This window comes from Oncorhynchus masou, chromosome 23 (assembly GCF_036934945.1).
Source record: "Oncorhynchus masou masou isolate Uvic2021 chromosome 23, UVic_Omas_1.1, whole genome shotgun sequence".
In the NCBI taxonomy this organism is placed as follows: domain Eukaryota; kingdom Metazoa; phylum Chordata; class Actinopteri; order Salmoniformes; family Salmonidae; genus Oncorhynchus; species Oncorhynchus masou.
The window spans coordinates 21,010,372-21,031,588 of NC_088234.1; the positions used below are offsets into that span (position 1 = coordinate 21,010,372).

At 41.2% G+C, this 21,217-nt stretch overlaps 2 protein-coding genes across 4 annotated transcripts; both read right to left on the reverse strand.

Moving 5' to 3' along the window:
- Positions 1-12,758: 12,758 nt before the first annotated feature.
- LOC135510540 (uncharacterized) lies at positions 12,759-15,340 on the reverse strand. 3 transcript variants are annotated; one of them, XM_064931550.1, is made up of 7 exons: positions 15,261-15,340; positions 14,748-15,113; positions 14,298-14,645; positions 14,078-14,206; positions 13,887-13,936; positions 13,645-13,764; positions 12,759-13,317 (listed from the first exon to the last, which is right to left on the reverse strand). In XM_064931550.1, exons 1-7 carry the CDS (start codon positions 15,301-15,303, stop codon positions 13,123-13,125), a joined length of 1,251 nt encoding a protein of 416 aa, XP_064787622.1. In that variant the 5' UTR covers positions 15,304-15,340; the 3' UTR covers positions 12,759-13,122. The 3 variants fall into 3 exon arrangements, with proteins under 3 accessions (XP_064787622.1, XP_064787623.1, XP_064787624.1); XM_064931551.1 differs by having other exon boundaries at positions 13,231-13,764; XM_064931552.1 differs by lacking the exon at positions 12,759-13,317 and having other exon boundaries at positions 13,651-13,764; positions 13,853-13,936.
- Positions 15,341-17,191: 1,851 nt separating this feature from the next.
- LOC135510560 (uncharacterized) lies at positions 17,192-19,750 on the reverse strand. The gene is made up of 6 exons (XM_064931575.1): positions 19,621-19,750; positions 19,104-19,469; positions 18,591-18,941; positions 18,343-18,462; positions 18,190-18,239; positions 17,192-18,086 (listed from the first exon to the last, which is right to left on the reverse strand). Exons 1-6 carry the CDS (start codon positions 19,676-19,678, stop codon positions 17,967-17,969), a joined length of 1,065 nt encoding a protein of 354 aa, XP_064787647.1. The 5' UTR covers positions 19,679-19,750; the 3' UTR covers positions 17,192-17,966.
- Positions 19,751-21,217: the final 1,467 nt, after the last annotated feature.

The following is a 21,217-nucleotide window of genomic DNA, read 5'->3' on the forward strand; positions in this document are numbered from 1 at the left end:
GACAGCCTTTGACATGTTGATGATGTAGATATTGCTGTTCAGAATTTCAATAAATAAATGCATATTTTTTTAAATAAAATGCACATTTTTATGTGATACTGACACAATTACACAGTAGATATGATAGGTTAATATAATCAAACAAGACTATTTCACAGCTGTTGCTTTATGGGAGCATACACAATGTCACGCCCTGACCTTAGAGAGCCTTTTTATTTCTCAATTTGGTCAGGTCGAGGTGTGATTTGGGTGGGCATTCTAGTTGTTCTATTTCTTTGTTGGTCGGGTATGGTTCCCAATCAGAGGCAGCTGTCTATCATTGTCTCTGATTGGGGATCATACCTAGGCAGCCCTTTTTCCCACCATTGATTGTGGGATCTTGTTTTTGCATAGTTTCTGTTTAACCCTGCAGAACTTTACGTTCAGTTTTGTATTTTGTTGTTTTGTCGGAGTTCAGTATTAAAAATCATGAACACCTTCCATGCTGCGCTTTGGTCTCATTCATCTAACATGTATCTATCTCATTCATCCTGGCATCCCTCTTTCACGCTCAGATCTGTTTATTGAGAAGCTCAGTGCAGCGTAACTCTCCGTGTCCACTTTCAGATTCTAAAATATAAGAGATAGATACATACTTCATCCACAATTATTAAATTACCCCAGCTACCAATATGAAGCAGGAGGACGTAAAGCAGTTTAATATCAGGCAAAAAATATAATTCAAAGTTACTCACTTGGATTGTGAGTGAAGTGTCCTTGCTCAACCCTAATTTTTGTGTGTTATTTTTAGCACATTTTTAGCACATTTTTTAAACACTCTTCTCCTGCTCCCTCACTCCCGCTGGACATTGCCAGTCTACTAACCAACCCACATTGCGCACACCTGGCAGCCGTCATTGCGCACACCTGCTGCCCATTATTAAGCACACCTGCTCATAATTTTCTCCTTGATTACTCCCCCTTTATTTAGCCCTCAGTCTTCCTCAGTCATTAGGTGATATTGTTTTCTCTCACGTTCAGTATGCGGCTGATGTTTGTTCTTGTTTATCCTTTCATCATTACTAAACTCCCTTCCTGCACCTGACTCCCGGCGTATATGTTACAGAATACCACCTTGCAATATGGAAACAGCAGAATATAAAACAATCTTCCAGACGGTCAACGAACAGGGTCATCTACCCCACCAACACCACTACCAGCTGGCGCAACTGGGTACGGCCATGGAGGAGATCCTCCGTTCTCCTCCGCAACGACACCACCAACAAGGTTCTCCATGCCCCTATCAGAGGGCCTCCTACCACGCGTCGTCAAGTGAGCCAGTCCCCAGCCGACCCATCTGTCCGCCCAAGTCAGTGATGCCCGACTGATCCTTCCGGAGAAGTATGACGGTATTCCATCAAAATGCTGTGGCTACCTACTCCAGTGCTCCCTCTATTTGCCTATCAAACGGGAGCCCCCACCACCGAGAGGTCCAATGTTGCCATGGTCATTTCCCTGCTGATGGGACGGGCATTGGAGTGGGCTACAGCAGTCTTGGAGAGAGTATAGGAGGAGCTGGATTCCTATGAGAGGTTCATGAGAGGTTCATGGCTCTGTTCAGGGTGGTCTTCGACCATCCTCCAGAGGGCAGAGATGGAGGTGAGCAATTCCAGCAGGGTGACAAGACCGCTGCAGAGTATGCCCTCACCTTTCTGACTGTGGAATCCTCCAGCGGATGGAATGAGCCGGCGCTCCCCACTCTATTCCGCAGTGGACTGTGTGAGGAGGTCCAGATGGAATTGGCATGTCGGGATGACAACATATGCTTGGACGCTCTCATCTCGATGGCCATCCGTCTGGATAACCTTCTTCGGGAACGCCGGTGTAAAACTTGAACCCACGGAGGTAGGGGCCACACACCTCTCCAGCGTCGCCAGAGACAGCTCTTGCGGTCAGGAGGGGCACCAGCTTCAACGTGCTAACCCTGGGTCCACTAGAGCAGAGGGGCAGAGGGGCAACCGTGTGACCATCCGTCTCCTAGGGTCTTCTACCGGGCTGACTCCCTTCCAGTGCGTCCTGGGATATCAGCCGGCCCTAGCTCCGTGGACTCTGAGCCAGACCGAGGCTCCTGTAGTGGTCGAGTGGTTCCGGTGCGCAGAGGATGTGTGGAACGCTGCCCACTTGAGACTCCAGTCCTCCATCAGAAGTATTAGGCAGACTGCCACCACAGTGAGGCTCCCATGTTCCTTCCTGGTGATCACGTCTGGCTCTCCACTATTTTCATGCTTTTGCAATGTGAAATTACACTAATAACACTAAGTCCACTGTGGAGAAGCATCCAAGGGTTACAGAATCCACTAGAGGCACCAATTCTGTCTGCACAGGCTGAGATTCAGTCTGATGCATGGCCACATCTGTAACACACAGGATGGAGTACATAGTTGGAGATGGAATTATCTGCCCACAGTGTAAACCTTTCATAGGTAAAGTGCTCATGTTTGGCTAAGATGTAGACATTTACATAGGAGTTAAAGTAAGTAAGTTGAGCCAAGGCAGAGGACATATTTAGTCATCTTACAGTCAGGTTTGGGATCAATTCCGTTTCAATTCAAGTCAATTCAGGAAGTACACTGAAATTGCAATTCTCATCAATGCTTTCATGAGGAAAATTTAGAATTTTAATTTTGTTTACATTCTGAATTGACTGGAATTTAAATGTATTTGACCTCAATCCTGCTTTACAGTAAATAGATACTGAAACACAGAGGAGAAATAGACTTGGAAGTCCATGCAGGTTACATACAGTACTTACAAGTGAGATGCAGAATCACCATACAGATGAATACTAGAATCATCTTGCAGTCCGTTGAATGTTTACTCTCTCTTGCCCTGACACAAGTCCAACTGGACTGATGCAGTACTGTATGTGATACACAGAAGTCAGACCAGTAGGCTGCTTGGCAGTTACAGAGATAGGCATAAAGTCACAAAGACAGTATTCTCACAAAGACAGTATTCAATGTAAATAATATAATAATAGATTTTATATATATATATATATATATATATATATATACAGTGCCTTGCGAAAGTATTCGGCCCCCGTGAACTTTGCGACCTTTTGCCACATTTCAGGCTTCAAACATAAATATATAAAACTGTATTTTTTTGTGAAGAATCAACAACAAGTGGGACACAATCATGAAGTGGAACGACATTTATTGGATATTTCAAACTTTTTTAACAAATCAAAAACTGAAAAATTGGGCGTGCAAAATTATTCAGCCCCTTTACTTTCAGTGCAGCAAACTCTCTCTAGACGTTCAGTGAGGATCTCTGAATGATCCAATGTTGACCTAAATGACTAATGATGATAAATACAATCCACCTGTGTGTAAATCAAGTCTCCGTATAAATGCACCTGCACTGTGATAGTCTCAGAGGTCCGTTAAAAGCGCAGAGAGCATCATGAAGAACAAGGAACACACCAGGCAGGTCCGAGATACTGTTGTGAAGAAGTTTAAAGCCGGATTTGGATACAAAAAGATTTCCCAAGCTTTAAACATCCCAAGGAGCACTGTGCAAGCGATAATATTGAAATGGAAGGAGTATCAGACCACTGCAAATCTACCAAGACCTGGCCGTCCCTCTAAACTTTCAGCTCATACAAGGAGAAGACTGATCAGATATGCAGCCAAGAGGCCCATGATCACTCTGGATGAACTGCAGAGATCTACAGCTGAGGTGGGAGACTCTGTCCATAGGACAACAATCAGTCGTATATTGCACAAATCTGGCCTTTATGGAAGTGGCAAGAAGAAAGCCATTTCTTAAAGATATCCATAAAAAGTGTAGTTTAAAGTTTGCCACAAGCCACACCAAACATGTGGAAGAAGGTGCTCTGGTCAGATGAAACCAAAATTGAACTTTTTGGCAACAATGCAAAATGTTATGTTTGGCGTAAAAGCAACACAGCTCATCACAATGAACACACCATCCCCACTGTCAAATATGGTGGTGGCAGCATCATGGTTTGGGCCTGCTTTTCTTCAGCAGGGACAGGGAAGATTGTTAAAATTGATGGGAAGATGGATGGAGCCAAATACAGGACCATTCTGGAAGAAAACATGATGGAGTCTGCAAAAGACCTGAGACTGGGACGGAGATTTGTCTTCCAACAAGACAATGATCCAAAACATAAAGCAAAATCTACAATGGAATGGTTCAAAAATAAACATATCCAGGTGTTAGAATGGCCAAGTCAAAGTCCAGACCTGAATCCAATCGAGAATCTGTGGAAAGAACTGAAAACTGCTGTTCACAAATGTCTCCATCCAACCTCACTGAGCTCGAGCTGTTTTGCAAGGAGGAATGGGAAAAAAATTGTCTCTCGATGTGCAAAACTGATAGAGACATACCCCAAGCGCCTTACAGCTGTAATCGCAGCAAAAGGTGGCCCTACAAAGTATTAACTTAAGGGGGCTGAATAATTTTGCACGCCCAATTTTTCAGTTTTTGATTTGTTAAAAAAGTTTGAAATATCCAATAAATGTCGTTCCACTTCATGATTGTGTCCCACTTGTTGTTGATTCTTCACAAAAAAATACAGTTACATATCTTTATGTTTGAAGCCTGAAATGTGGCAAAAGGTTGCAAAGTTCACGGGGGCCGAATACTTTCGCAAGGCACTGTATATATATATATATATATATATATATATATATATATATATATATATATATATATATATATACATATTACTGTTCAAAAGTTTGGGGTCACTTAGAAATGTCCTTGTTTTCGAAAGAAAAGCACATTTTTTACCATTAAAATAACATCAAACGTTGTAAATGACAATTGTAGCTGGAAACAGGCAGATTTTTAATGGAATATCTACACAGGCGTAGAGGCCCATTATCAGCAACCATCACTCCTGTGTTCCAATGGCAAGTTGTGTTAGCTAATCCAAGTTTATCATTTTAAAAGGCTAATTGAATGTTAGAAAACCCTTTTGCAATTATGTTAGCGGAGCTGAAAACTGTTGTTCTGATTAAAGAAGGAAAAAACTGGCTTTCTTTAGACTAGTTGAGTGTCTGGAGCATCAGCATTTGTGGGTTCGATTACAGGCTCAAAATGGCCAGAAACAAAGAGCTTTCTTCTGAAACTCGTCAGTCTATTCTTGTTCTGAGAAATTAAATTGCCAAGAAACTGAAGATCACGTACAACGCTGTGTACTACTCCCTTCAAAGAACAGCAGAAACTGGCTCTAACCAGAATAGAAAGAGGAGTGGGAGGCCCCAGTGCACAACTGGGCAAGAGGACAGGTGCATTAGAGTGTCTCGTTTTAGAAACAGTCCTCAACTGGCAGCTTCATTAAATAGTACCCGCAAAACACCAGTCTCAACATCAACAGTGAAGAGTCGACTCCGGGATGCTGGCCTTCTAAGCAGAGTTTCAAAGAAAAAGCCATATCTCAGACTGGCCAATAAAAATAAAAGAATAAGATGGGCAAAAGAACACAGGCAATAGACTAAGTAAGATTGGAAAAAAAGTGTTATAGACAGACAAATCAAAGTTTGAGGTTTTAGCATCACAAAGAAGAACATTTGTGAGACGCAGAAATTTTTAAAAGATGCTGGACCGCTTGACACCATCTGTCAAGAATGGTGGAGGCAATGTGATGGTCTGGGGATGCTTTGGTGGTGGTAAAGTGGGAGATTCATACAGGGTAAATGGGATCTTGAAGAAGGAAAGCTATCACTCCCTTCTGCAATGCCTTGCCATACCCTGTGGATGGTGCATTTCCTCCTACAACAGGACAATGACCCAAAGCACAGCTCCAAACTATGCAAGAACTATTTAGAGAAGAAACAGTCAGCTGGTATTCTGTCTATAATGGAGTGGCAAGGCACAGTCAACCGATTCACAACCCTATTGAGCTGTTGTGGGAGCAGCTTGACCGTATGGTACGTAAGAAGTGCCCATCAAGCACATCCAACTTGTGGGAGGTGCTTCAGGAAGTATGTGGTGAAATCTCTTTAGATTGCCTCAAAAAATTGACAACTAGAATGCCAAAGGTCTGCAAGGCTTCAATTGCTGCAAATGGAGGATTGTTTGACGAAAGCAAAGTTTGAAGGACACAATTATTTCAATTAAAAATCCTTATTTATAACCTTGTTAACATCTTGACTATATTTCCTATTCATTTTGCAACTAATTTCATATATGTTTTCATGGAAAACAAGGATATTTCTAAGTGTCCCCAAACTTTTGTTATACAGTTGAAGTCGGAAGTTTACATACACTTAGGTTGGAGTCATTAAAACTAATTTCAAACCACTCCACAAATGTCTTGTTAACAAACTATAGTTTTGACAAGTCCGTTAGGACATCTACTGTGCGCATGAGAGTAATTGAGTCATTTGTCCAACAATTGTTTACAGACAGAATATTTCACTTATAATTCACTGTATCACAATTCCAGTGGGTCAGAAGTTAACATACACTAAGTTGACTGTGCTTTAAACATCTTGGAATATTCCAGAAAATTATGTTGGGGCTTTAGAAGCTTCTGATAGGCTAATTGACATCATTTGAGTCAATTGGAGGTGTACCCGTGGATGTATTTCAAGGCCTACCTTCAAATTCAGTGCCTCTTCATTTGACATCATGGAAAAATCAAAAGAAATCAGCCAAGACCTCACAAAAGAAATTCTAGACCTCCACAATTCTGGTTCATCCTTGGGAGCAAGTACCAAACGCCTGAAGGTACCACGTTCATCTGTACAAACAATAGTACGCAAGTATAAACACCATGGGACCACGCAGCCGTCATACTGCTCAGGAAGGAGACGCGTTTTGTCTCTTAGAGATTAATGTACTTTGGTGCGAAAAGTGTGAATCAATCCAGGAACAATAGCAAAGGACCCTGTAAAGATGCTGGAGGAAACAGGTACACAAGTATCTATATCTACAGTAAAACAAGTCACTGCTCAATAACTGCCATAAAAAAGGCCAGACGACAGTTTGCAACTGCACATGGGGACAAAGATCGTACTTTTTGGAGAAATGTCCTCTGCTCTGATGAAACAAAAATAGAACTGTTTGGCCATAATGACCATCGTTATGTTCGGAGGAAAAAGGGGGAGGCTTGCATGCCAAAGATCACCATCCCAACCGTGAAACATGGAGGTGGCAGCATCATGTTATGGGGGTGCTTTGCTGCAGGGGGGACTGGTGCACTTCAAAAAATAGATGGCATCATGAGGTAGGGAGAATTATATGGAAATATTGAAGCAACATCTCAAGACATCAGTCAGGAAGTTAAAGCTTGGTCACAAATGGGTCTTCCAAATTAACAATGACCCCAAGCATGCTTCCAAAGTTGGGGCAAAATGGCTTATGGACAACAAAGTCAAGGTATTTGAGTGGCCATCACAAAGCCCTGACCTCCATCCCATAGACAATTTGTAGGCAGAACTGAAAAAGAGTGTGTGAGCAAGGAGGCCTAATAACCTGACTCAGTTACACCAGCTCTGTCAGGAGGAATGGGCCAAAATTCTTCCATCTTATTGGAAGCTTGTGGAAGGCTACCTGAAACGTTTGACCCAAGTTAAACAATTTAAAGGCAATGCTACCAAACACTAATTGAGTGTATGTTAACTTCTGACCCACTGGGAATGTGATGAAAGAAAGAAATGCTGAAAGAAATATTTTTTTCTACTGTTATTCTGACATTTCACATTCTAAAAATAAAGTGGTGTTAAAAATGTATTATTGCTTTGCCGTTATGGGGTACTGTGTGTAGATTGCAGATTGTTTGGGGGAAATATCAAATTTGGAGTCAGGCTGTAACATAACAGATTTTTAGAGAAAGTCAAGGGGTCTGAATACTTTCCCAAGGCACTTAATATACATTATGTTATATGTATTTTTTTGTTTACAAATAACATCAAGCAATCAAGCGTTCTAAATTGTTCAGCAACAAATTGATGAATTGAAAGAGATATCTGTTACAAAACACCAAAAAGTCGAATGACATTCGGAGATTGTCAAGTCAAGCCTTCAATATGTTAAGATGGCATCGGAGAAGAAGGCTGACGTTTAACCTGTCCCCAACCAATTGTGTTGTCCTTCCATTCTGCTGGCAAACATGCAATCTTTGGAGAAAAAAAATAGATGACATATGCAGAAGATTAAACTACCTACGGGACATTCAAAACTGTAATATCTTGTCCTTCACGGAGTCGTGTCTGAATGACAACACTATCAACATACAGCTGGTCGGTTATACGATGTACCGGCAGGATAGAACAGTGGCGTCTGGTAATACAAGGGGCGGCGGACTATGTATTTTTACAAATAACAGCTGGTGTACAATATCTAAGGAAGTCTCGAGCTATTGCTCGCCTGAGGTAGAGTATCTCATGACAAGCTGAAGACCACACTATCTACCTAGAGATTTTTCATCTGTATTTTTTGTAGCTGATAACATACCACCACAGACTGAGGCGGGCACTAAGACCGCATTGAATGAGTTGTATTTCCACCATAAGCATACAGGAAAACACATACCCTGAGGTTTAATGCAGGGAAAATGAAATCTGTTTTACCAAATATCTATCAGAATGTTAAATGTGCAACCAGAGGAGAAGGAAAACTCTGGACCACCTTTTCTCCACACACAGAGACACATACAAAGCTCTACCTCACCCTCCATTTGGCAAATCTGACCATAATTCTATCCTCCTGATTCCTGCATACAAGTATATTCAAGCAGGACGCACCAGTGACTAGATCAATAAAAAAAATAGTCAGAAGAAGCAGATGCTAAGCTACAGGACTGTTTTTGCTAGCACAGACTGGTAAATGTTCCGGGATTCCTCCGATGACATTGAGGAGTACACCACATCAGTCATTGGCTTCATCAATAAGTGCATCGAAAAAGTCGTCCCCAACCAGAAGCCATGGATTACAGGCAGCATCCGCACTGAGCTAACGGCAAGCGTGCCGCTTTCAAGGAGCGGGAATCTAACCCGGAAACTTGTAAGAAATCCCGCTATGTCCTCCAACGAACCATCAAACAGGCAAAGCATCAATAGAGGACTAAACGCAGTACACCGGCGGCTCTGATGCTCGTCAGATGTGGCAGGGCTTGCAAACCATTACAGACTACAAAGGGAAGCAAAGCCGAGAGCTGCCCAGTGAAATGAGTGTACCAGAAGAGCTAAACTACTTCTATGCCCGCTTCGAGGCAAATAACACTGAAACATGCATGAGAGCACCAGCTGTTCTGGATGACTGTGTGTTGAAATTCTCCGCAGCCGATGTGAGAAGGACCTTTCAACAGGTCAACATTCACAAGGCCACAGGGCCAGATGGATTACCAGGACGTGTACTGCAAGCATGCGCTGACCAACTGGCAAGTGTCTTCACTGACATTTTCAACATCTCCCTGTCCAAGTCTGAAATACCAACTTGTTTAAAGCAGACCACCATTGTCCCTGTGTCCAAGAACACTAAGGTTACCTGTCTGAATGACTACTGACCCGTAGCACTCACGTCTTTAGCCATGAAGTGCATTGAAAGGCTGGTCATGGCTCACATAAACACCATTATCCCAGAAACTCTAGACCTACTCCAATTTGCATACTGCCCCAACAGATCCACAGATAATGCAATCTCTATTTCACTCCACACTGCCCTTTCCCACCTGGCCAATAGGAACACCTATGTGAGAATGCTATTCATTGACTACAGCTCAGCGTTCAACACCATACTGCCCTCAAAGCTCACCAGTAAGCTAAGGACCCTGGGAATAAATCCCTCCCTCTGGATCCTGGACTTCCTGATGGGCTACCCCCAGGTGGTTAAGGTAGGTAACAACACATCCGCCGCTCTGATCCTCAAAACGAGGGCCCCTCAAGGGTGCGTGCTCAGTCCCCTTCTGTACTCCCTGTTCACTCATGACTGCACGGCCAGGCACGACTCTAATACCATCATTAAGTTTGCCGATGACACAACAGTGGTAGGCCTGTTCACCGACAACAACGAGACAGCCTATAGGGAGGGGGTCAGAGACCTGGCTGTGTGGTGCAAGGATAACAACCTCTCTCTGAACGTGATCAAGACAAAGGAGATGATTGTGGACTACAGGAAAAAGAGGACTGAGCATGCTCCCATTCTCATCAAGGGGCAGTAGAGGAGCAGGTTGCTTCAAGTTCCTTGGTGTCCACATCACCAACAAACTAACATTGTCCAAACACACCAAGGCAGTCGTGAAGAGGGCACGGCAAAAGCTATTCCCCCTCAGGAGACTGAAAAGATTTGGCATGAGTACTCAGATCCTCAAAAGGTTCTACAGCTGCACCATCGAGCATCCTGACTGGTTGCATAACTGCCTGGTATGGCAACTGCTCAGCCTCCGAATGCAAGGCACTACAGAGGATAGTGCGAACGGCCCAGTACATCACTGGGGCTAAGCTTCCTGCCATCCAGGACCTCTATACCAGGTGGTGTCAGAGGAAGGCTCCAAAAAAACTCAAAATCTCCAGCCACGCTAGTCATCGACTGTTCTCTCTGCTACCGCACGGTAAGCGATACCGGAGCACCAAGTCTAGGTCCAAAAGGCTTCTAAACAGCATCTACCTCCGAGCCATAAGACTCCTGAACGTCTAATCAAATGGCTTCCCAGACTATTTGCATTGCCCCCCTCTTTTACACCGCTGCTACTCTCTGTTGTTATCATCTATGTATAGTTTCTTTAATAACTCTACCTACCTGTTCATATTACCTCAACTAACCGGTGCCCCCGCACATTGACTCTGTACCGGTACCCCCCTGTATATAGTATCACATTGCTATTTTTCTGTTGCTCTTCAATTACTTGTTACTTTTATTACTTATTCTTATCCATATTTTTTAAACTGCATTGTTGGTTAGGGGCTCGTAAGTAAGCATTTCACTGTAAAGTGAACCCTGTTGTTTTCGGCCCATGAGACTAATACAATTAGATTTTTATTTTTATTTGATACCGGAAAAGCCTACAATTTAGGGAGGGATGTTTTTTTTGTTTGTCAAGAATGACATTGTCTATTTTTTGTGGTGTTGAAAATGCAAACCATGACATTGAAGTGCCCAAGATCGGTATGCTTTCTTTATTGGTTGTGTGGTGCATTGGCACAATAACATGTTGGTGGAAAATTCATTGAATATATTTTACAGAATTATAAATATTTCATCAACATTTTGAAAATCAGATTTCCCCCTAGCTGATCATTGCTTGCAGCCGGCTCTGATCGTAGTGTAATGAAACAGGCAGGGAGAGTCAGCTCGTCTGTGGTTGTGGGCAAACCCTCAACCTTCTGGCTCGTAGCACTGTGTGTTATCTACTGTGCCACAAAAGCATGTGGAAGTGGCAAAGTTGATATCCACATTTATAAACGCAGGGTCGCTACAGTTATTGTTATTTGTGGTCGTAAACATTATTTTGAGTTAATTCTGTGAGGGGGGAGGGTGTTACATTTATTTTACAGTACAGGGGAGGGTCATGGGAATTTTATGTACATTTGACCGACCACCTCAATTCGGGTCTTATGTGGCAAAATTTGAAATGGTGATTTTTTAAAATATTGGATGAAAGTAGAGACTCAAAATGAAATGTCATACACTGCAGTTGAGGATCAAGTAAATCTGGGAAAGTAAATCTGCTTTGATAGTTGATAACTTTTTGAATGTTTTGGTACACCTACTGGAGACCTCTTCTTTGTCTACACCTGTTCAGCATCGTTCACACCCTCTGTCTCTGATAAACACACACTATAAGAAATAAAATCAACGTTTATTTGTCACCTGCACAGGATACAGGTGGGCCTGCTGGAATGTGTAAAAGCTACAGTGACATAGCAACTTGCATATTTGCATATTAGCAATATCAAAAATAGGAAGTGTCCAGATAAAAAATATTGTGGATAAACAATAGATAGGCTCGTAATATTTTTTGTATTCATATTTATAAAAGTGTGTTATTCGCCACATGAAAGTGCACATGTTCCAGATGGCATTTCTGGCAAAAAAAATACATTGAGATAAAAATACTATTAAACGTTTAAATGCCTTTCCTGTGAAGTAGTGACTTGCGCCATATGCCTTGTTTCCTGAAACGGGTCACATATATATATTTGAGTCAGTTTAAATAAATAACTGTTTTGCTTTGGATGTAATCTGTCAGGGGCAACATGAACAGCAAGTAAAGATAATGATAACAACAGTGACACCACATCGACATCCTGCTGAAAACCACATAGAGACAGAGAAACAGAGAGCAGGTATGAGGGACCTGTCTGCACAAAGCCAGCAGGCCCACCTGACTAAAGCGTAGACACAATCTCTTCTTGGGATTACGGAAGTCTGCAGAGTACCTGTGAACTTGTTGTGTGGGGGTGGGTGTGATTGACATGCTATCAACACAACTTAAAGAGGACAACACATCACAGAGGAGAGATTACTTAAATAAATAGGTTGTTTCTTATTCAACTACTCCCTAGAATTCAATAGAAAATTACACACAAACACATGAGTCATTGTCTTCATCATATAGAGATCACTCTGCTACCTCCTGGTAACTTAGCAACACTTTATAGTAACTTAGTTGATATTAGTAGTAATGATCCAGTGATGATGACTACCTAGACTGTTTGATACAAGACTCTATGATGCTGAAATGGATTTATAACATGATACAGATGTGTAATATGCATGTAATAAATTACCTCGTTAAAGATTCTTAACCGAACATTGTCTTTATTGGACCTTTGTTGACAGCTATTATGACTACACACATGATATATCATGGGAAAGTACATTTTCAATGATTCTTAGTGAAAAAGATTAATATCTGGACAATTATAAAAGTTGCTGCCAACTCTGAAGGTAAAGCAGTTATGAGGACTTCTATGTACACTGTTGCACCCTATTGAAAGATAAATGAAGTACACTACTTCAACCTGCACATATGCATATTCACATTTTCTATTGTTTGCAAAAACTTCTTAATTACAATGTGTACATTGTAATATTTGGATGATATGTTCAACACTATAAGCTCCCTTCAAAATATACTCGGCTAAAAAGTATATTTTTAGTTCAGGCTTTTCTCATGATGAGAGTGAGTTGTGCTCTTAGTGACATGGATGTTTGTGGTTTTGATGCACTGAGGTGTGTGAAGACAGTGTGTGGTGAGGACTGATGGTCATTTCTGGGGTTTAAAGATGAGTTAAGCTGAGTGGAAAATCCATTTAGGGCCGTCAGGACACCACAGAGATCCGATACAGGATACAGCTTAAAAAGAGAGTTTGAGACAACTGAAAGCTACGAATGATATTATGCGTACCATGCAATCAGGATACAATGTCCATGCAAACTTACCAGTTAAACTTGAAGAATATGAGTGAAAATCAAACAATACATAAAAATTACAGTGAATTCATGTTTTATTTGATCTAAAATGGGCAACAGTATCACAACAGTAATGTAAAAAGGAGTTAGACAGAATATAAGCAATTGCAACACAATTATAATGATAGAAACACAGTGTTTAACAGAAAAAGCTATGCAAGTCTTAGAGGAGATCAATCTATGTTTTTTGTCCATGTTTCAGCACCTCACCCCAGAGTACTCGGTGTCTCTCTCCATGGCGCTCCTCTGTCTCTGCGTCTTTGGCTTCTTGTGGATCATATTTAGAGCAGCGTAATGGACCGACGTGAGTGTGTCATCATCTTCTTGATCCTAAGAGGAATAACAAAGCAAATTCCAAAGACTGAAATTGGAAATTTGATAGAAGGATCTGTTTACAGTTCATCAAAGTAATACTCACTATAAGGGAGTAGTTCACTATAAGGTCTGAATACCTGGTCATGAGAACTGGGGACTGTCAGACCACTTGGCTGAGGATGCGTTCCTTTCAGACAAACATGAAGGAATCATCATCATCATCAACATCATCAACATAAAATGAATCAACCCAGTTTCATGACTATAACATGTAATGTATACTGCACCAACAGTTTAAGCATATATTGTGGTTAATGATAACGCTTACCACTGCACAGCAGAAAGGTTTTCTTGGTCATCTTATACATAACACAACCAAGGACAATGATGATGATGACACAAAGAGCCAACGCTACACCCAGACAGTACACCAAGAGAAGTTCCTTCTTACAACCATCTGTGGAAATACAGACAGGAAATTCAGGACATTTTGTTCAAGCATGGATAAAATATTAGAACATTTTAGAATTGTCAGAAATATCACTAACAGTCCATTTCCAGCTTGGTCCCTTTCCCAAACAGTATCTCCCCACATGAGGCCACAGCACAGTAGTAAGTCCCAGCATCAGAGAGGCTGAGGTTTCTCTTGGGGAGGTTGTAGACACAGCTCTGTGTAGGAGACCCAGCCTCTGGGCAATTCTCACACTGATCTCTCCTGTCTCCATTGTTGTAAATGATTCCTGGATGGAATTTTCCTGAGCCATGTCTGAACCAATAGACACTGTGTTCTGCACAGGTCTCAGTGTGTATTGTACAGTTCAGAGTCACAGAGTCTCCTGGCTGAACTGACTCAGACACAGGCTGCTGGAGCACAGACATGCTGTTGGACTCTGAACCTGAAGAGAGTGAGTAAGATCATTGTGTGTACATTTTCTTTGCCTGCTAGATTAATTCATTTAGCATTATATGCACACACATTCGGTTGCGACTTAAGTTACCTTTGACAAATAAAGAAGTTCCTTCTGCAAATTTGAGTTTGCCCTCTTCCATAGCACCACAGTAGTATGTAGCTGAGTCACCTGACTCTGTCTTGGAGATGGTCAGGTTAGAGCTGCCATCTCCTCTCTTCACACTCAAACGTTTAGTCTCACTAAAGTCTTTGTTAAAGTTTTTGGAATAAAAACTATTTTTAGTGGGATAATATGATGATTCCATGAGAAGAGGCTTCTGTCCAACAGTTTGCTTGAACCAAGAGACCCTGACCATCAAATTAGATCGACAAAAGCAAGTGAGAGATACACTTTGTCCCAGTTGTGTAACTATCACAGGGTCTGGTTGGATTACATCCTTGTCAAGTGCACAGCCTGTGAAGCAAACAAACAAAATAAATCAAAGACAAAGTTATAGTACAGAATTATACATTATTATCATTATTCAGACTACATAGTCATTCAAATGGATTCAAAAAGACTATGATGTAAAAGGATCCACATGTATTTTTTCTTACTTACCCAAATTGGCGTGAAACAAAAAGATTGTCCAATATATAATCATAATTTTACTGTCCTTTCTGAACTGTATAGAGTGTGGGTCTTACAACGGGGCACCATTTATATGATGTCACTCATTGGGTAATCATTATGAAGTAGGTGGAAACTCTGAACTGAGTGATTTTATTGGCTGTCTGAACAGGCATAAAACATGTGATAAAAACTTCAATCTAACATGTGTCCTGGGGCATACCATAGTTAGAGCAGCCCTTCAAATGATGTACAGTCAGAGTTACTGGTTTGTATTTTTTCATCGTTTGGGTCGGTGGCTGAGACTACAGGTACATATGTCCTCTTTGACATACACAGAGGGTTTACATTGAATTTCTCACTTCATGTCTGTAGAACGCAGTTCAAGCTTTCAGGAGGAAGTTAACTCTGGTGAGGTTGGCACCTTTTTGACAAAGTAAAGATGTGATCCTTTGATACCCATCATCAAATTCATTGTAGAATACCACATCACTCAGGTACTTAGAACATTTAGCGAAGTACCAAAGCACCATGCCGGTGGTGAGTTTGTACCGTAGCATGTAGTTTGTGTTCTCACTGGTTATGTGACATTCAATAGTCACATTGTCGCTCAGCTTTGCTTTCTGGGAAGAAGTGGGCTGAACAAGAACTGGTGTTGAGATGCACCTGAAAACAACGATATTTACTGCATTTATTACATTTACCAGACACCTATAGTAAGCACTTTAACTGTATAGTAAACATGTATAACATTAGTCATTTGAGTTAGATGTTACTGACATGCTTTCCAGATTAAAAGAAAGGTGAGGAGTTGATTTTCCTTGCTTGCTCTTTCACGGGACGAGACTGACCTGTGTAAAATGCAGTCTCTCTACAGAAAAGAATGGAAACCTGCGTTTGCGTTCATTGGTTCATTTAGGGCTTCCGAGTGGCACAGTGGTCTAAGGAACTGCATCTCAGTGCAAGATTTGTCACTATAGTACCTGGTTGGAATCCAGGCTGTATCACATCTGGCCATTATTGGGAGTCCCATAGGGCAGTGCAATGTAAATAAGAATTTGTTCTTAACTGACTGGCCTAGTTAAATAAAGGTTTAATAGAAATAAAATCTAAGGTACCGTCTGTTTTTCATAGTCAGATTTCATTGGCTGAACACTCGATAGGCGGCCCAGTAGGCCACGAATGGAACAAACACCATACTTTCATGTTGTTGTATAGCTTGATTCTGTGTTGCACAACTTTATGACCTAACTGTGAACGAACGACACCTCATACTGTCTATTGACATGGTTTCTGTTTCTCTGTGTTACTAAGTGACTGTGTGGAAGTCATAGAGGCCCTAGAGGATGACAGTGTCATAACATGTGGCCAACCAGGTCCCAACTACTGTATGACTCCCATGGACCATAATGGCAAGAAAAACAATTAACAACTATGTACTGCAGCTGGCCAACAGAGGGCTTGTCCACCCAAAGTAAGAGACACAACAGCAAGAGTCAATTGATCCCTTTACTTAAATATTTTTATTTTGTAATGTATTGACAGATAAAATTCCTCCCATCATATAATTAGAAGGAGGCTCTTTCTTCTTGGTCCAGATGATGATGATACTTTACATCACACTTCAGACCATGGTTTGTGTTTAACTACGGACTTCAGATCTCTAGGTCAATTAACTAATACATAGTTCATTGGGTTTTTACACAGACTTCTGTAGAATATATATAGATAACTTGTTGCCTCATTAAAATAGTTATATTTTTGCTAAAAAGGACAACATGAAGAGCAAACGTGTATGTCATACAACTGACTGAGATATCCTGCTGAAACCAATTAAAGAGAGAGAGAGAGAGAGAAAGAGAGAGAGAAAGAGAAAGAGAGAGAAAGAGAAAGAGAGAGAAAGAGAGAGAGAGAGAGAAAGAGAGAGAGAAATAGAGAGAGAAAGAGCAGAGAGAGAGAGAGAGAGATAAAGAAAGAGCAGAGAGAGAGAGAAAGAGAGAGAGAGAAAGAGAGAGAGAGAGAAAGAGAGAGAGAGAGAGAGAGAGAGAGAGATAGAGAGAGAAAGAGCAGAGAGAGAGAGAGAGAAAGAGAGAGAGAGAGAAAGCGAGAGAGAGAGTGAGAAAGAGAGAGAGCGTCCTGTGTAGAAGCCAACAGGCCTTAACAAAGTGTAGGTAGCTACAGCCTCGAGTTTTGTTCATAGCAGACCGCAGAATACCTTTAAATATGTTGCTGAGTATGTGAGGGGGTGTTTGGCATGCAATCAGTAGGCCTATGTCTTAAAGAGAAAACAAAGAAGTAAACCTCCTACACCACAACTGCATTGTATTTTCTGTAACATGATGGATGGGACCACCTGACTTCACATAAATGAGAACATTGACCTTTACCTTGTAAGCACTGTGTTTAGAGACCAGTATTGCACTCAGGGGTAGGAACAGTACTTTGGCCCTGAGAGGAAAAGTATAGTGCAGTGTGTTGCTGCAGGTCAGTCTTCCTGTGTTAAAGGTCTGTTAAAGGTCTGGAAAGTCACTGTAACTATGACCACAGAGGAGTGTGAACAGAATGCATTCTGAGTTCAATTTATTCATATTATATTACACTTGAAAGAGTCTATCACATTTTACTGAAGCATTCATATAGAGCTAGTTATTAAAGAGGTATCTTGCATACAATGGCAACTGTTTCATTCATCCAGTTCTACTGTCTGATGCCAGAGTAGACCGTCTCTTCCTCCATGTTGCTTCTCTGTCTTCTAGACCTGTTTTTCTTGTTGCTCAGATTCAGAGCTACATAATGGAGACTGTCTGCATCTTCGGCCTGTGAGAAACAGAACTAAATTTTTAACATTAATTGTAATCGTTTTTTTTGCGAGCTGACTGAGGTCCTATTTTCATCACAACACAGAACGATTCATGCTTACCCCTGCGTCTGTCTGGGAAACTGTAGGACCTCTTGTCTGAGAGACCAGTTCTGAGAACAGCGACACAAAAGACTGTAAATCCTGCCACGTCTTCCACTTTTGCTACATTCAGAGATGGTGATATCAAAGAATAGTAACTTTTTAATCATTTACCTCTGCACTTTCTCTTGTTCATCTTGTACATGATGCCAGCAAGTGCAATGATCAGGATGAATGAAAGAGCCAATGCTACACCCAGGCAGTACACCAAGAGAAGAGGTTCTGCTCTATGGCCTGTGATGATTAAAACAGTGATAGAGGGAACTAAGTGTAGATCATATATTTCTGTAGATTGTCTAATCTGAAATTCAATCTTTTTTTAAGAGACTTTAGAATGAGACCTCGCCTGCAAATTAACCTACCCTCAATGTCCAGCTTGGTCCCTTTCCCAAACAGTATCTGCCCACATGAGGCCACAGCACAGTAGTAAGTCCCAGCATCAGAGAGAATGAGGTTCCTCTTGGGGAGGTTGTAGACACAGCTCTGTGTAGGAGACCTCGCCTCAGGGCTCCTCTCACACTGATCACTCCTGTCTCCATGGGTGTAAATGATTCCTGGATGGGATTCTCCTGAGCCATGTCTGAACCAATAGACACTGTGTTCTCCTGCACAGGTCTCAGTGTGTATTGTACAGTTCAAAGTCACAGAGTCTCCTGGCTGGACCGACTCAGACACAGATTGCTGGAGCACAGTCATGTTTCTGGACCCTGAAACTGACAAAAAGGTAAATTAACCCATAGATTTTCTAGAATATCACGATAACAAGTGTTCTAACTGATCATTTGTTAAATTAAAATCTCATCTGATTAAGAGAATACCTCATATTTTCACCGTATATGTCTAATTTCAGATTTAAAAAAAATATTTCTCTTTACCTTTTACAATGAGAATGGCTCCATCTCCAAACTCCATCTTATTGCTATAAGAGCTCCCACAGTAGTAAGTGCCTGAATCTGACAGCTGCATGTCTGAGATCCTTAGGTGATTCTTTTCTTGGCCATTTTCCACCGAGAAGCGAGGGTTATCCTTAAACTCATGGTAAAATGTTGCGTTCCTTTCAAACTTATTGACAGTTGAGAAGAGTTGAAGTTTATCTCCCAAGGTTTGCTTGTACCAAGAGAACAATATTGCCATGTCACTTTCTTGAAAGCAGTGCAATACCACTGTGTCTCCAACGTTGACTGACATGAGACCACTCTCTTGACGTATGGATGAAGACTCCGTTCCCGCTCGCACATCAACTAGAGAACATGAAAATATAGTAACTTTGCTATAGGTTACCCCAAATACAACATTAGATTGTCAAAGTGTCTGTAAAACAAGAATTTAAAACCCTGTGTCTCCAAATCAAGTGTGGACATCACATAAGAGAAATATTAAGGATTTCCTTACCCATCTCTACGAGAAGTGCAAATATCAGACACAGTGTGATCATCTTTAAAGTTGTCATCCTCTTCACAACTTGTCTTGAGTGGAAAAACTCTACCCCTGTGTACAACACTTCAACAATCGAGTTACAGGTGATTGGTCGAACTGGACACGTAATTTTTGTTGATGCCTCATTCAGGCGCGCCCATGTCCTTCTCATGTGTATAGATAGTACAGCTCTGTCTCACAGGTTATTCTGGCTGGACTAAATCATAATAGTTGTTTTATAAGTAGATTCTGATCATTATAGATTTATTACAAATGAAGTACTTATTATTGAAGTTTGGCATCCGTTATTCTTTATCACTGCAGCTACTGTTGTAAAAGAAAGTCATAGTTGTGACCTTTTTGGAACATGCATGCTATGACACTGTCATCCACGAGGACTTCAATCACCATACAGCCACTCCACCTCGCTAAAACCATCTATGGAGAAAACACAGCAAACACAATACAGTAGTCTTCTTTTAGTGATCTCTCATTCAGGATTTAAACTCAGTAGAACAGATGGATAGTATGCCCTCCCATGATATTGTTATTGAGTAGGACAATGGTACTAGAGGCCAAACATCACACTTAAAATCAGGGTTTGTGTATGACTAAGAACTACAAATCACTAAGTCAAATTACCTAATAAATATCTATTTGTGTATTTTCACAGATTCCAGTCAACTATGAATAGATAAAGCGGCCTTATCAAGAGTTGGTTTACTGTTGGTTACTAAAATGGTTAACTTGAAGAGCAAGTGGAGTATAGACTAAGTTCCGTATGAGAGAGGTAACAGCTCTGAGACAGCCAGCTGAAAACCACATAAAGAGAGAAACAGAGAGAGAGAGAGAGAAATAGGGGGAGAGGGATAGAGGGAGAGGGAGATAGCGGGAGAGAGAGAGAGAGAGGGAGAAAGAGAGGGGAAGAGAGAAGAGGAAAGAGAGGGGGTGAGAGAGCGAGAAAAAAACAGAAAGACAGATAGAGCAAGAGAGAGAAAGCGAGAGAGAGTGAGAAAAGGGCCCTGTGTGCAACAGGCCAGCAGGCCCTAACAAAGCATAGATACAGACCACAGAGTACCTCTAAATAGGTTGCTATGTACTGTGAGGGGGTGTTAGTGGCATGAGAGGGGAAACAACTGTTAAACCCTAGAACTTAACGTGGAACTGATACCGCTTAAACTTCAACTTACTTTGCAGAAATGAAACAAACAGATATCTGTCCAAAATATCACATTTGCACTTCATGCTTGAAAGCCTTCTTTATAACAGGTTTTAAAAATATGTTCTATTTGACTTAAAATTACATTATTTGGAGTAAAGCATTGTTGGCAGAATGAAATGGTTGCAGTCAATGCATCATTAATCAAATTCACCAATAAATCGCTAAGTAGTCTAATAAATATTGTCTGCAGGTTGTAAATCACAACTAGTAATGTTACATTGTTTACTGCCTCCAACCATTCAAGGGATGAACGGTTTCAGTTTCACAATATTTTGGACAAAATTGGACGAAAAGGGCAATGATTGGGAATCTCAGCACAATCAATCTAGCTATGCAGTAACGTTACGTAGC

What these genes read in the sequence shown, in the direction of transcription:
- LOC135510540 (XM_064931550.1), bottom strand. Translation starts at nt 15,303, where the DNA reads ATGATTATATATTGGACAATCTTTTTGTTTCACGCCAATTTGG. An exon ending in TTTGTTTCACGCCAATTTGG is followed by an intron (nt 15,114 to 15,260) that starts GTAAGTAAGAAA and finishes TTTGCTTCACAG; the next exon opens with GCTGTGCACTTGACAAGGAT. An exon ending in GACCAAGCTGGAAATGGACT is followed by an intron (nt 14,207 to 14,297) that starts GTTAGTGATATT and finishes GTATTTCCACAG; the next exon opens with ATGGTTGTAAGAAGGAACTT.
- LOC135510560 (XM_064931575.1), bottom strand. Translation starts at nt 19,678, where the DNA reads ATGACAACTTTAAAGATGATCACACTGTGTCTGATATTTGCACTTCTC. An exon ending in TGCACTTCTCGTAGAGATGG is followed by an intron (nt 19,470 to 19,620) that starts GTAAGGAAATCC and finishes CATGTTCTCTAG; the next exon opens with TTGATGTGCGAGCGGGAACG. An exon ending in GAACAAGAGAAAGTGCAGAG is followed by an intron (nt 18,240 to 18,342) that starts GTAAATGATTAA and finishes CGCTGTTCTCAG; the next exon opens with AACTGGTCTCTCAGACAAGA.